This window comes from Cinclus cinclus, chromosome 9 (assembly GCF_963662255.1).
Source record: "Cinclus cinclus chromosome 9, bCinCin1.1, whole genome shotgun sequence".
In the NCBI taxonomy this organism is placed as follows: Eukaryota; Metazoa; Chordata; class Aves; order Passeriformes; family Cinclidae; genus Cinclus; species Cinclus cinclus.
Genome location: NC_085054.1, coordinates 25,332,175 through 25,348,060, shown reverse-complemented (window position 1 = coordinate 25,348,060; position 15,886 = coordinate 25,332,175). Strand labels below are relative to the sequence as shown.

At 38.9% G+C, this 15,886-nt stretch overlaps 1 protein-coding gene across 1 annotated transcript in view; it reads right to left on the bottom strand.

Moving 5' to 3' along the window:
- The window catches only part of ARHGAP15 (Rho GTPase activating protein 15), a 320,948-nt gene that overhangs the window by 252,334 nt on the left and 52,728 nt on the right, over positions 1 to 15,886 (bottom strand). The window contains exon 6 of the mRNA XM_062498346.1: positions 10,609 to 10,698. Coding sequence (XP_062354330.1) covers positions 10,609 to 10,698 — 90 coding nt within the window. The remainder of the gene's footprint in view (positions 1 to 10,608; positions 10,699 to 15,886) is intronic.

Here is a 15,886-nt window from a genome sequence, read left to right as displayed (position 1 = left end):
TGGATGGATGGATGGATGGATGGATGGATGGATGGATGGATGGATGGATGGATGGATGGACTGGGAATGGACTTGGCTACCATAAAGAAATGAGAAGTAAAAAAAAAAAATAGTCAATCCACTGAACACTGATTTAAATACTGCAGGCTGAGGCATTGAAATTTATAGATATTTATCCTTTCAATCTCTTGCTCTGTGACCCCTGCTTTGTTTTCTCCTTTTAACTTTACCCCACATTAACAATTTTTCTGAATTAATTCAAGGCATTTCTGAGACCAGGTGATTAAGAATTATCCATTTTTAATTGTTTTTCAGTGGCAGTAATGGTTGAAACTCAGGTCTGCTTAGTCTGCTTGAGAGCTGGGCATGTGTGGTAACAGGTTATTTCAACAGTTCAGGGTAAAAATGGGAACATTCACTTAACTCTGCAGTATCAGTGCAATTCATCTCAGTCCATAACACATGACATGTTCAATAGAATATGTAAAGTATGCCTCCACCTAGTGATGACTATGTACAAATAATAGAAAATAATAATAATTATTCTATTACTTACGAGAATCAGTAATTTGCTCTCATTTTCCCAAATTAAAATGTGCTCTTATGCAAATATTCATGTATGCAAATGCACACTTTGCCTCCAGAAAAATTAGTTAAAACTCAATCTATGACAATTTACCTGCAAACTCTGATTTGAGGGACGCTAAACACATTCTACATTTTAAGTATATTAAAATCTCAAATAATAATGTATTTGTAGAAATCATGACTATTATGAGAACAAAAAACAAATATGATGGGGGTGACTGAAGTGCTGTGGATTTTAAGTGTTAAAGTTGTCTGATAATTAAGTTTTATAAGCTACTTCTAAATGAGATGGTAAACAAACCACATCTCCTTGCAACTTTGCCAATGAAAATGTTTGCTAAACCTCTTGGATCACTGTGCTTTACAGATGCAATTGCAGATGTAGTGGCAGAAATTCCTAGGAATTTATTTACTCCAAATCAGAGTAGATACTATGAAAGGAAAAACAAAAAATATTAAAAAAAAAGAAACCAACCAAAAACCCAATAAAACCTGACAGTAAAATACTTCAACACTCCAGAATTCAAGAAATCCAGCCCTTGAACTCAATCTCAAATTTTTAACAACTCCCATAATGCATATAAAAATCGTCTCTAAATGGGATCAATTGGGGGCGCATGCTCAAAAATCAATAAACTTGAGGATGAGGTTTGAAAAGTCAGGGTCCCTGGAGGAAAACGTTCTTGTGGGTTTTCCTTTCATCTGGGAACTACCTTAAATGGCTTCTCCGGCGGACTGGTCTTTCATTACCATTTCAAAAAAGTCTCCCCATCCCATCAGTGGTCCATGAATCACAGTTTAAGAATTCCTGCTCTGCTGAAAACCAGAGGTGTAGTATCTAAAAGAGAGGGCTGGTCACTGCCTGCAGTTCTCCCCTTGCATTTAAATTGCGTCCTATTGTCCATATAATACCTCCAAGCATCCAAAAACATCCTGTCCTCAAAGAAATAACTCCTACACAAAAAATGTGAATCCCAAACTTCTCCTCTGGCATCCCTCTGCACACAAATTCAGAGAGAGGACAGCCAAGACCCCCTGTCCAGCCAATTCCAAATATCTGCCTCAGTCATTAAAGAGAAACACAAAAAAAATTGAGTCAAGTGGCTTCGCCAAGATTTTAAAAAATGTAGTGGCTGAATACAGAAATACCAGCACCAAACATGTAAACAAGTCAGATTTGATTATCTCTGAGCGAGTTCATTTAGGATTCGCTTTTCTCTCTCTCTCTCTCTCTTTTTTTTTTCTTTTTTTTCCCCCCAGGAGTTTGATAAATTAAGGGAATGTTTGGGCACTTATCAAGTTACTTTTTTTTTTCATATTAGCTTAATGTTAAAAAGGGCCCATGAAAATCATAATGTTTTTAAATTGACTGTTCTCAGTCAGGAGAAACACTAAACCTTAAAATACTAAAAAAATCAGGAAATCCAGTCTTCATTTGCATTTCTTACATTTTTCTTTCAGCTGTTGATTGGAGAACTAAGAAAATAGCATTTTCCCCAGGCCATGAGTGCACACAACACAACACCAAGGGCCGAACACATCAGAGGTGCTTAATCAAGTTCACCCTGCTGACTATCTGTAGCCATAATTCTCATTACATGCTTTATCTTGAAACAGCTCGTCCTTGTGAAGCTATTTACGTTTTCCCTATCAGCTGATCAGAAGATAATCACCATTTCAAAACATAAATTTACTACTTAAGGAATAATTTAAAGAACATAGGTCTATGGGGATATTACTAAAAAAGAAATAAATATAAGTTGATTCAGAAACCAGTTAAATACATGTTAATTGCAGAATAGTTTGTGTAGGAAGGGAAGGGTCACCTGTTCCAGGCCCCCTGCCCTGGACAGGGACATATTCCTCTAGACCAGTTAATAGTCTGAATTACTGAACCAGGCATCGATTTTGGCTGAAAGATGTTTTAAAAATGCTCAGTGTCACCACGGTGGGTGCAGAGTGCCCTGCGGGATGAGGCCATGGGGAACGGGAGAGTCCAGGTGGCACCGGGCACAGACAGCCATGGCTGTCTCCCTGCACACTTCCACTGTCCACTTCCACTGCACACTTCCACTGCACACTTCCACTGTCCACTTCCACTGCACACTTCCACTGCACACTTCCACTGTCCACTTCCACTGTCCACTTCCACTGTCCACTTCCACTGCACACTTCCACTGCACAATTCCACTGTCCACTTCCACTGCACACTTCCACTGCACACTTCCACTGTCCACTTCCACTGCCCGCATCCCTGCACACTTCCACTGCCTTCATCCACTGCCCGCATCCCTGCACGATTCCACTGCCCGCATCCCTGCCCGCATCCACTGCCCGCATCCCTGCACGATTCCACTGCCCGCATCCCTGCCCACCCGTGCGCTGCCCACGAGATGGCAGCAATATGTTTATGAATAATGCAGCAGAGGCTGCAGCCCATTTCGCATGCGGGAGCTGCAAAGCGCCGCTCGCTCCTTCAGCTGCAAAACAAAATAATATCTCTCAAGCTCTCTCCTCCCCGCCCCAACTGCATAACCCTCTGTGAATTCGGCCAAAAAAACAATGGGAAAAATAAGCTGCTCCTCTGTCACGCTGCCCGGGTTGCTCTCTCATGTGTTTTCTAAGGCACAAGGTGCTTCCTCTGCTCTCACAGATTTGTCCAGGTCCTTGTGCTCAGCCGTGCTTCTGTCCCTGACAAAATTATGTCACACGCACATTAAGCATTAACTGCTGCTATGTTTTATTTCTGCAGCACAGAAAATGCCTGTGGCTTGAAATAAATATTTTCTTTTCTGATGGACAAATAACATCTGCACTTGTGAAAGCTGCAAGCGTGGCTGTCACAGGCTAAGTGGTTCAGATAATTTCTTGAGAAGCACATGTGTATGAGCACACACAGACACTCGTACCTATCGCAGGCACTCACGTATCAGCACTTGGATTTGCCAAAAGATGGGCTCCTAAAAAGCATAGTGAGCTATTACAATAATCACCTTTAGCAGACAGACTTCTACATACACATAATGTCAGATTGGCAGAACACAGGTTGTGAGTTTTTAAAATCAGCCTGGTCTCATGGAAAATTTAGGCTTGCTTTTTTAATTGGATTTTGGAGGTCTCCAGCATTTAAGGAGACCCCAGGTGATGGCCTGCAGTGGGTACCACATGGAGATGATGTGCAGTGCCACAGACAGCAGCACCACAGCACCCTGATCAGGGCAGCTTCTGCTCAGCCAAGCTTTCAAGTCGTTCCAAGACCTCCATGAGTTGTTGGAATTTCACTTTTTAAGAGATTTTTTTTAAGAGATTTTTTTTTTTTAGAACAATATTTGTGGGGGGGGAAATAAAGTACCTGCCTAGGTAAGATCATATTTAGCTACAAATCAACCAAAGCTTTTTTGAGAATTTTGAATCTTATTTCAAGAAGCCAACTGTAACAAAATATCGCTTATCAGGAGTGGACCTCAATATTGATGAAAAGTAACAACTTTTTCACATCATTAAGAAAAAGTGTGAGTTAGGATTTTAAAAATAATAATAATTATTATTATAACAACAACACAATACTTATGTACTGATTCTGTAGCCGCAAAATGCACAAGGTCTTTCTGACATAACTGAGAGATTTGTGTTACCCCAAAGCAGACTCAGAAACCACAGGAAGTGAGAGAAACAGATTAACTGTAACTGTGGCACCTCTAATTTAACTGCTTTGCTTTATCCTTTTTATGAATAAAATTGTTGTTCCTTGAAATCCTTGAAATTCCATTGCAGAGGTTAAATTGATAGAGAAGTTCCTTGAAATTCTATTACAAATGTTGACATCTCAGTTCCCCAAACATTTTAAATGCACACTGGGTGTCAGTCAAGTGCCCTCCTGTTGATTACCTATCTATTTCCAAATTGATTATAGCTTGAATATTGAAATATCAAAACATTGAAATACTTTTGTATATGTTATAGAAAAGGGTTTTTTTCCAGTTATGTTAAGTTTTCCAATACAAATGAAATCAAAGTCCTCACATTTTTTATCTTCCTGTCCTTGTGTAAAGCTTTGCTTGTATCACACAGGTAATGACATCTGTCCCTCTTTCTGTCACTTTTTTTGCAGGGAGAAATTAGCTTTATTGCCTGCTATTCCTTAGAACAGGAATCACATCAAGAACTCCTGTGTCCATGATTACTGAGCAATCTGAATTCCAGTTCATTTTCCTTATGTTCTCTTGGGGCAAACATGAGGAACATCAGGCTGAAGAGCGAGACACTGGTGAAAGAAGGTCAAAGCCTGACCACTTCTCACCCAACACTTCTGAAATAAGGGTAGAACTCAATTAGATAAGGATCTTTTAATTTCTCAGCTGATTTTCCTGCCTGTTTTGCTCTTTAATAATCAGGGACACCTCAACACCTTCTTGGGTCCAAGAGCAGCTACTGTTAACACAAGTGAAATGGTTACAGTTAAATCTGCCTTTTTCATAAACAAAAAATAAATAGCAAAAAAAATTAATTTACTAAGGATCACTAAAGCTCTCTCCTCTTTATCACCTTAAAATATCATATTAATATCTTTAGAAGCCAAAGTGTATTCTCAATTGCGTAAGGTTTAAAATGTATATTGTGTGCAATTTTCTATTACCTGCAAAACTTTTCTCACAATGAAGGCTAGTTTCCTTCTTTCACTATGTACTGCCACTCTTACTTTTCTGGTTTGATTACCAAAAAAATACTATTAAATCTTATGTGGTATTCAAAATGAAAGAAATTAAGAAAAAGACAACTGAATACATGAAAAAAAAAATGCATCCATGGGTTTTGTTGGATTTAGGTTACAACAGAAAGTAGTAGACGTTGAGAAGTCAGAAGATTGTCAGCATTCATTGTTTAGATTTTACTGAATATTTTAGTAGGAATTTTGCAGTAAGGTCATAAACAAGCCAGTTGGAAGAGAGAACTAGAACCACAACTGTGAGGCTGTTCCACATTGTTATGTTCAAGATCTCCCACCTACAACAATTAAAAGAGGACTTATGTAAAATCACAGAATGGGTTGGATTGGAAGGGACCTTAACTGGTCTCATTCCATGGGCAAGGACACCTTCTACTCCAAGCCACATCCAACCTGCCTTGGACACTTCCAGGGATCCAGGGGCAGCCACAGCTCTGGGCAACCTGTGCCAGGGCCTCCTCACCCTCAAAGGGAACAATTCTTTCCTAATATCCCATCTAACCCTGCCCTCTGGCAGTAGGAAACAATTTTTCTTTGTCCTGGAGCTCCAGGTGCTCAAAGTGGGGGTCCCACCTCCCTCAAACTGCTGGCCATGCTTCTTTTCAAGATGAAGATCATTTATTGGTTTTGTAGGTTTTTTTTTTTTGCTTTGCTTTTTTTACCTAATTATAAGTTTGTTCTTTAAAGAAACTCTTTCTGGCATCACCTAATAACTGTGTGACATGGCCAAGTCTTTTAATTAGGCAGTAACATATTCAGGTCTCTGGAATAGAAATTAAACCCCAGCCACTGCAGTGAGGTCCAGAAGTGGACAAAACACTGTTTTAACCTCACTCATCAAATGCATAGGAGATTCAAATTCAGCAAAAGTTCCTGCACAACTTGTTGGAGCTGAAGGCAAGAGCCCTCTCAGGCTCAGGAAATGGGACTAGCTCTGGGATAGGTTTTGGGTGGGAACATGCTCCAGCTGCTGATAAGGACCACCACAAGGCTGCAAGGTGGCTTTTTTAGATTTCCCTCCTCTGTGCAGCATTTTTATTTAAAAACACACAATGAAACCCAAATACCAATCACAACCCAAGCCCCTCCACGTCGCACTCTCAGTGTTTCCTCTAGAGAGATCGTGGAAACAAAAATGATCCCTCCCATGGCAAAAAGCAGTGACTTAAACCATTCCTGGGAGGCATCCAGATACTATCCTGATCCTATAATATGTAGAACAAAATAGCTTATCATTCAGATTACGCGCCTGGACAAAGCTGGAGAGCTTCAAGGACAAGGGAGTTACCCAGGATCAGCACAATAAATGTTATTATATATGAAACAGCTGCAAGATAAATTCTTCCACATTACACATAGGTGCAGTTGTACTTTCAGCTGTCTCACTATTCGAATACTGTAGTTCTTATGCAGCTTTCCCTATTTTTAAAATACATTTATACTTCTTAGGATTGAGTAACCCCTTACAGCTGCAGTGCACTGAAACAAAAATTGGTATCACACCACATCTGTGGCAAGAGCCCTGCCATAGAACTCTGAAAATTCCTCATATGAAACCTTCCTAAAAGTGAACTTGGTGAATAGGGTAAAATTATGAATAAAGAAACCAAAAAATGTCTGTTAGTTAAATGAATGGTGTCATTAAGAGAACAAAGCAACTTCATCTATTCATAAATATGCTGCTCATGACCTTTTTGTACTTTTCACCTTTCTCCTATTTTTCCTTTTGTTTTCTGGGTTATCTGAGAGAAATCTCCCAAAACCTCTTCAAGGAAATAGTGTACAACCACAGGACTTTGGGCTAATGAATCCCCAGAATTAAAACTCCGGAGGTCAAGAGCACATCTTCCATGGAGTCTGGGCTGAATTTCAAAAGGCTGTTTGACTTAGAGATTGAGTAAATCAGGGGGAAGAATAAGATCCAGTTGAAAAGTTTGCTAGAAACAGGAAATACAGAATATTGGAAAAAATTCTGCAAATTAGCCTAGTTACTGGTGTTTCAACAGCCATATCACTACTGACTTAAAAGGCAGCCCATTAAGTTTTTTTTTTTTTTGATAGCTCACATCAAAACACACCTACCGAATATCAAACTAAGACAAAAAAAAAAAAAGGCAAGAGGAGAACAACAAAGTGACACAGGCACTGCTTCTGTTCCAGTTGCTGACTGACAACACTGCCATCCCTTAACATGGTTTTATTTAGTTATTACAACCATCTCTCTGTAAATGACACTTAGGATTATTTAAGATTATGTTGTAATCCTTTTAATCCTCAGTGCTTTAAATTTCAGGCTAAACACCAAAGAGCAAACTAGCACTTAGCAGAAATATTTAAAGCATGTGATTTGAACATAAATCTTCTTTTATTCAGCACTCCTCCGATGAAGACCTAGTGCATCACATCACTCAGCTAGCAAGAACAAACAGCACCGTGTCTCACTGCAAGGCGCTACCTTTCCCCACGTCATGGGAAGCTGCTTCTAACCAGGTCTTTTCCTTGGTGCCAGCTACATCATCAATAAAATAAATGAAAGGAAATCAGGAGGTTACATTCTATGAGATGCGCCTATTTTCAGTTACTATTACGGAAAAGTTGAGGGGAAAAAAAACCCCACATAATGTGTTCATCAAGAACAGAAATAGATTGCGTGCACCAATTGGATAGTGTGAGACAGATCAGACTTATTCTGATAAAAAGGGAGTAGCTCAATTAAAATGAGAGGAGTAACACTGATGAAAACATCATGATCAAGACCAGAAACCCAAATCTTCCTGCCTGAATATCATTTACTTGCAGTTTCCTCTATTTTTTTTCTCACTGCATCGATCATGTTTCCAATTAGTTTTTCTTTATGATACTCCTATGCTCCATCTCCTTGCTGCTATCCATTAACTGTCATCTGCTTAGATTTTAAATCCAAGATTTCCTTTTTTTTCTTCAACCTAAAATTTCAATAATGATTTTCCATTTATGATCTATAATTTATGAACTCAAATTGAGCACCCTGGCTAAATCAAACTCAAAATTCTGCACCTACTCCTAATACAACACATTAACACAAAGTAACCACTGCTCTGTTTGAATGAGAAAGAATGTTTTAGTAGAAAGTAATGAAACAAAATGCCAACTATGTTTTGATGGGCTCTGAAGATAATAATTATACTTATTTCTGATAATTTCAGAGTTAAACAGCTAATGTATTTAATCAAATAGCAATGTAATGCATCTATATTTAGGTTGAAAAAAAAAAGCATTAAAGAAAGCCACCCATGTTGTTTTCATTTCAACAAACCTATGAATAAGTTGACACACACTATCAATTTTATTACCACCCACGAGGTAAAAGTAGATCAGAAGAGTTTCCTGAAATATTCAGTTTCCAGGTACAAACTGACCTCTCTGCTTTCGAACTCGCCTTGGATTCCCTCCAGACTATCTCACAAATCTCTCCCTCTCCAGTCCCCTTCCCACTCTATCTGCTCATGTAGCACCAGTCTCGTTCAGTCCCTTCCTTTCCCAAAATGTCACCACTACTGGTGCCAAAGCCTTCTCCTCTTTCGCTCTTACCATCTGGCACAATCTTCTTGTAGCTCTCTGTCTAAACAATGCTCCATCCCTTTTCAAAATGTGTCTTAACATATGTCCTTCCTCCCATGCTTTTACTTCTTAATGTCTCTCCCACTCACTTATTGGCTTGATGAAGACACATTTTAATGGGTTCAAACAGTAGTGCATGAGTTTTCTTTCTCACATTATTCTGATTCAGTGGAGTTACACCTCACACGAACAGAAGTGAGAAGAAAATGCATTGCAGAGCCTTCATACTACCAGTTTGGGAAATCAATAACAGAGCTTCGTTTGTCTTTACTTTGGAAATGTATTAGCTGCAATGAATCACCGCTCTGAAACGCATTTCCAAACAGGAATTTTGCTTACTGCAAAGTGAGAAATAAACCCTAGAAGCTCAGAAGACCCGTCAGTGTGCTCAGGGAGTTGCAGGAGTGAAGGCTAAGATTATACTTAATCACATTCCAAGTGAAAAAGCTGAAGATTGACAGCAAAACCAAAATATTTATTCTAAAAATACCTAGGAAATGACAAAGCCCCAAGTGTTGTCTCAAGACAACCTGAAAGATGTGGGGGGTATAAAGGCATAAGTCTCGCTGTCTTGGAAAAAAGAATATTTCTAAATATTGCATGTGCTTTAGAAAGATGTCTAGAAAAATAAACCTTGAAAAAGCCTCTGTAACACCCAGTTGACCCAAAGAGATTTCTTTTTAAGAAGCCACGTACAGGCCCTTAAGGGGATTTTTTATGTGTAGTGTTCTTTTTTTCTTCCACCCCAGACACAGTTGGTTCCTCTAGCATGTTTCATTGGTCATGATGCCAAAGGACTCTCTGGTAACTAACAGGATCCTGACCCTGACATGTTCCCTTCTGCCTCTCTCCCTCCTTTACTGCTTGCATTGTTAAACATTTTAAATGTTAGAACTCTGGGAAACAACTCGGCTCATAGAGAATAATATTTTGATGTGGCTTGATGCAACATTTAGTGAAACAGAAAAAAAAAAAACAAAAAACAAATCCTTTCTACTGATATTCATGGGAGCTGGATTATGTCCAAAACCTGAAGATGTTGCAATAAACTATTTTAGCCCCTAGATCCTGGAATGTTAACCTTGCAGTAATGCTTTTCCCCTCCTTTCATCTTCTTGGGCCTTGATCCTCCCTTTCAATTCAATGGGATTTGGATGAAGGAATTAAATAATATTATTTCCCATCAATGAAGAATAGCCCTGTGAGAAATGCATGTCCTTCTCTGCTGGCCCTGACAGAGGCAAGCTTTTAAAATGCTCCCCTCCCCTCACAGAAGTGAACCTGGGTCATCACTGTCTGAGGACCCTGAGCAGCAATAAAAATAAACAGAGTAACCGCACTGCGTTGGAGCCGTGCTTGTATAAGCAGTTCGAAGAAGTTGTGTTTATGGAAGTCCTCTAGGTCAAGATTCTAGGCCTGAACCCAAAGCAATTACCTACTAAGTTTTAAAAACAAATTGAATATAGAGCATTAATCAATAAATCAACAGGTTCTCAAGTGTTTAGGAGATTCAGTCATCAGAAATCCTTCTCTTAGAAAAATAGTAAACTGATGCTGCATAAAGTGTTGCACTCCTTTACTGGTAAGAAAAATGCTGTATTAAATCAGGCTCTAGTTCTTAAAACCAAGGAAATAAAACCTACCTCTTCACAGAGTTCAGACTCAAATGAGCAGTGGAATGCTTTGCCTCTTACCTGAAAGACATTCTTTCTGCTGGATTTCTCTGAGGTCCACTCAATGCGAGCACCACACAAATCCACGCACTCAGGTTTATATCCCGGTTTCTGGAAAGGGAGAGAAAAAAAAATCAACATGAATATGGCCTGACTTTTCACAAATGGGGACAGTTATCAGACAAAGCCAGAACAGATCGTGTTCAAGTGACAGGTTGCTGTAGCACAGCTGCTATTACTGAGAAGACCTCATTATGCATCCCGGTATTGTTAAAAAGCCACTCTTGAGGTGTCTTAGTTCAGAAACAAGGTTCTTATATAAGAACTTAATTTTTAAAACAATTAAATGGTTTAAAAAACAGTCTAGTGTAACCTATAGTAGATCAAAATACAAATGCAGACACATGGACCAGCTATTTTCAGTGCTTACTTTGCCAAACCTCTTGAAGAGTCATTGAGTTTAAAGGAAAAAAATTGTGGGTTTTCCAAGTGCAAATTTAAACTGATGCAACTGGAAAGGACAGAAATTAGACAAGAACATACATCATATCTCTAAGACAAGCTATCTCCTTTCTCCAAACAAATTATCATTTCTTGCTCCTAAAAAAAGAAGAAAAGGCTTCGAGGGCATGTGTGACACCCAGAAAGAGCTCAGCACAAGGGCTGATACTTCTCAGTGTCAGTCCACGCATCCTGGAGTGGCACAGCTCTGCCTCCCATGCTCCTCCATATGGATGCAAGTAATTCAAAGAGCAGATTTGTTTGCCTGTATCATTTACGTTGCTGGGAGTTGGTGTAAAGCTCAATAATCCTCATTTGCCATCGAAGCTCCTCCAGGGACTCTGCCTGTGCAGCAGGTCTGGCAAAGCCCACGTAGTTCAGAGTAGGCTTTGTAGACAGGGTTGCTGCACATCCTACTGAACAGTAAAATCACTACTGCTAACAGTAAAAAGGACCACTAACTCTGTTTTTGGGAATGGAATGAAGTGGTATCTACATCGTTTAATTAATCAGCTTGATGCAACTATTATTTTCTCCGCTGCTCTTAAGCCATAGTTACCCTAAAAATGTCATTAGTGATACAAAAACAGACTTTATAGAGTTTAGAGCAGCCAGTCCAGCACCAGCCACAGATTCTGCTCTCTAAAAACCCCTCTCTGAATTTCTCTGATGTTGTTATTAAAGGCTAAAGCATGTGCGTTCTCCAGGATGCCTTTGAGATGGGAGGAAAATAACCCATTTAGCCTAAAAGAAGCAAAGAGATCCTGATCAAGTGATTTGTAGGCGTAGTCTCTGGAAGTTTTCAGTACTGGGATTGCAATTATGTTCTCCATTTGCCAAACCATAAAACCACGATGGTTAAACTCCACTAAAACTGACAGTCCTGCATGCCTTTGTTCCTTATTGTTATTATTATTATTAATTTTTTAAATAGAAGAAATATACTCTTCAAAACATAAGGATGTTCTTGTGGTTAAACCACTGGAAGAAAAGAGCTTGGATTTCTTTTTCCCCACCTCTGCCTTAAATTTCCTGCTTGGCCTCTGACAAGAGCTTAGTCTTTCCAATTTTTTAACAACAGATCAAAACTGCATTGAGACTTGATTTTGCAAAAATGTTGTGAAATTCAGCCAGCTAATATTTGCATGGCAAAAATTATGAAGTTGGAAGAAACCAAAGCACTGATATATTAATGCAAATAAACCTTCAAATTGTGGAGGAAATGAATGAGTTTTCAATATTCTAATAATTTTATAAATAGGGTTATGAGGCTTAGATCATCTCCAGGACTCCATGCAATGTCCAGATCTGCACCACAGAGGCAGCTCTGCAATCCATCAGGAACAAACAACACAGCCTTCTCGAAGTGGGTAATCTTGCTTTCTTTGGAAAAAAAAAATTACCCACATGGATAGTTTGACTCTGAAAATACTTTAACAAAGAAGAGCAGCTTTTTTCCACCAGAAGAAAATGTTGAGAAATTTTGGAAACACATGATGAGATTAAAAGAAGAGATTAACATGTAGACAAAGGAACAGAATTAATTTTTTGATAGTGAACATTACTGGGCTACAGAATATTTTCCTCAGGAAAACTGTCATGGAATCTGAAGGGGGAAAAAAACAATGAAAAGCCTAGAGAGATGTTGTAGGAAGATGGAGGAGTCAACTCAGTAGTATCTCTAATTTCTATTATTGTACAAAAATATATGCAACAGCAGGACCTGGACCCTTCTGTGCCCCCAGTGAACACTCAGTGTAATTTTGCTGCTCCTGAAAATTTTGTATTAAGCAGAAATAAAATACAAGCATGTGCATCTCCCTCTCCAGAAAAGATGGGATGCAGGCTTGCTGCTGTATGGGAAAGGTGAACAGGTTTCTGCTACATGCAATGATTATTTGAGTCAGTCTCTTTCTCTGGGGGAAATAAATATGAATTGAGCAACCTGGTCTAGTGGAAGGTCTCCCTCCCCATAGCTGGAGAGGGGACCAAAAATCTTTAAGGTTGCTTCCAACCCAAACTATTCTAGGATTCTATGAAAACTTATCCTTTGCACAATTTATCAGTTCTGACCACAATGTGTCTATGAACTCATGGGCATGGCATAAAATGTGAAGTTTCTGATGGAAATTTCACACTAAATCATTCAGTTCCATTAAGCCTGAAACTGCCCGTCACCCTTCCGCTGCACTCCTGAGGAACACCCACTGAAATCCATCAGAACTCCAGGAAATCCACAGGGAAATACACGTTGGCCTAAACCTTTCCCTGCTACAGAGTTGGCTTCCCAGGTTATGCAACACCCAGAGACACTGGGAGAGAGCAAGCTAAGGTGACTGGGAAGTCTGAGCTCTCCACGTCCTTGCTTTGTGCTCTGCAGTCAGAGCAATTATGTTATATCAATGTTGTTGCAGGGGGTTATGCTGTAAATTGATACAAGTGTCTGCTAAGATGAAATCTTCCTAAACATGAATATGGATTTCAGCAGCATTTTCACTCGCTAAATTACTTTGCAGATGGGCTAATAACCTGAGGTTAAAATAACCTCTCTTGAATAAACTATCTGAGGGAATAAACTGACTACATTTTCTTGGTCAGAAAGACCAACTGATGATAGAATTAAATGCTGGTAAGGAAGGATGGAGCTGTGATTCATTTAGATCACAATGTCTTTAATTTAAAATAAAGAGCTAGACAAATTCATAAGTATGGTTAAACAAAGAAAAAAGGGGAAAAAAAGTGTATTAAAGCCAGGACCACAAAAGATCAAGGCAGCAGCAAAAGCTAATGGTTTAGCAATATGGGATGCAAACTTGCATTTTCAGTAGTATTTGTAAACAATCTCATTTTCTGAATCTCTCCTCTGTGTGCTTTAATTGCTGTGCTCTATTACTTCCGATAATTCCAGATTTTGTCACCAACTTCAGCAGAAAGCAAAGCCATGGATCCATGCACAGCAACAGCAAATTTGCAAGTGAATCCTGTTCCTACAGTTGTACACAGGAGCAGCAAAACTTCCTTTTAGATATGGCCAGCTCTTCGATTAAAACATTACTAAAGATTTAGACAAATAGAATTTTAGATTACCTCTAAATGCTATTTAGTCCCGTTGTCATGAAAAGAGGTGTGATTAGAAGTGCTCTCATTTCCCTCTCTCCTGCTGCCTTTGTTTTGTGAAATATCACTCCTCTTTTAATCATGCTGTCTTAGTCTAAATTTTTGCTCCAAGTACAGTATTTAATAATTAATAATTAATGAATTAATATCTTTAGAATACAAAGGAACATTAATCTTTTCATTAAGTCACATCATTTTCCTGCTAACAATAAAATTGATTTGTTATAATTCATACTATCGTGAATGAACATAACTTCTCTTATATTATTTAATTAATGGCTGAGTTCCTCCTTTTCCAAAGTAAACTAAAACTGGAAAAATAAAATAAAATCAATAAACAAATGGTTTCTAATGAAACTTTTTTGTATTAGTCCCTTTCCACTATCAAAGTTATATCTGGCTAAGTGGTTTACAAAGGAAATAAGCACTGCATTTACTTTATCAGATGAGATAAGCATGGCAGTTTAGGTTTTTGATATGCAAAATTTGGGTTTAGGAAATTGGGTTATAAGATTTTGAACACTGACAGCTCTTGTTGTTTTCAAGCTTTACCTAATTGGTTTATTTATTGTTACATTTAAGTTTTATACAACAGACAGAAAATGTAACTTAAACAGATTTTTCTCACCTAGTGAACATTGAGTTCACAGCCTCAATGCTCAAATCTAGTGTGGAATAAAATATATATATAAAAAAACAAGGCTTTCCCCCCCCCCACCCCCCCCCAGAATGAAGAAAATGCAAGTTCAGTATGTCTGTGTTCTTCCTAACACGGGAGGCAGGAGATTTTTATCTCACTGATAAATTGAGCATTGGTGGTGACAGAGGTTGCAGGGTTAGGGACTGACCTCTCAGAAGGTCCTGTTTCATAACACAGCATCACTGTTTTAGTTAAATTTTTGAGATCTGGTCCAAAACCCCATTCTCCAGGCAGGTCTAGTTTAGTATGCAAATCCCTAAAGAGCTCATGGGGATTTGAACCATGCTGAGGAGCCTCAGAGCAAAATGAAGCCTCCTGTGTGTTAAATTTCCACCAGTTCAGTTTTCTTCTGGAATTTGGGTGAGGGCTTGCACAGAGAGGGAAGAGGTAGCAGGTAGAGGTGTAAGACACTTAGTAAATTGTAATAATAGTTCTAATAAATTCATCTTAGACATTTATCTTTTTCCTAATAACATAAAAGTCAACTTTAAGGAAAACAGGTGATTCTGAAAAAAAATAATAATTCAAGCTTTTCTCTTTTCATGGCTGCAGAGAAGTTGCATTTTCCAGCTGGACTAGCACAAAAGCAAGCAGGAAGTGCCAGATTTCATCCTTTATTTTTATTCATATTTTAGTTCTGGGGTTCTTTTTCCATAAAGCTCACCTTCTTCCAAGAAGTCTAAGGCATGAAAAGGTGCTCTTCAAGGCTGATTTTCTGACAGGTGGCATTGCTAGATCTAGGATTTATAGAAGAATGGTTTGCATCACCTGCCACAGGAAAAATAACTTATTGTTTGTGACTCCTGCCAAGGAGAGCACCTTTGTGGCCACCCATCAAGCCAATGAGATTTGGCAGGTTCGATCAGGCCTTGAGAGCCTTTCAACAACAGGATTTTGTCAAGCCCATCCCTTCACTGCCCAAAGTGTCACAGAGCCACTAAATTTCCCTCTTGCTGCCCATGCTCAGGTTGGGCAGTGCCC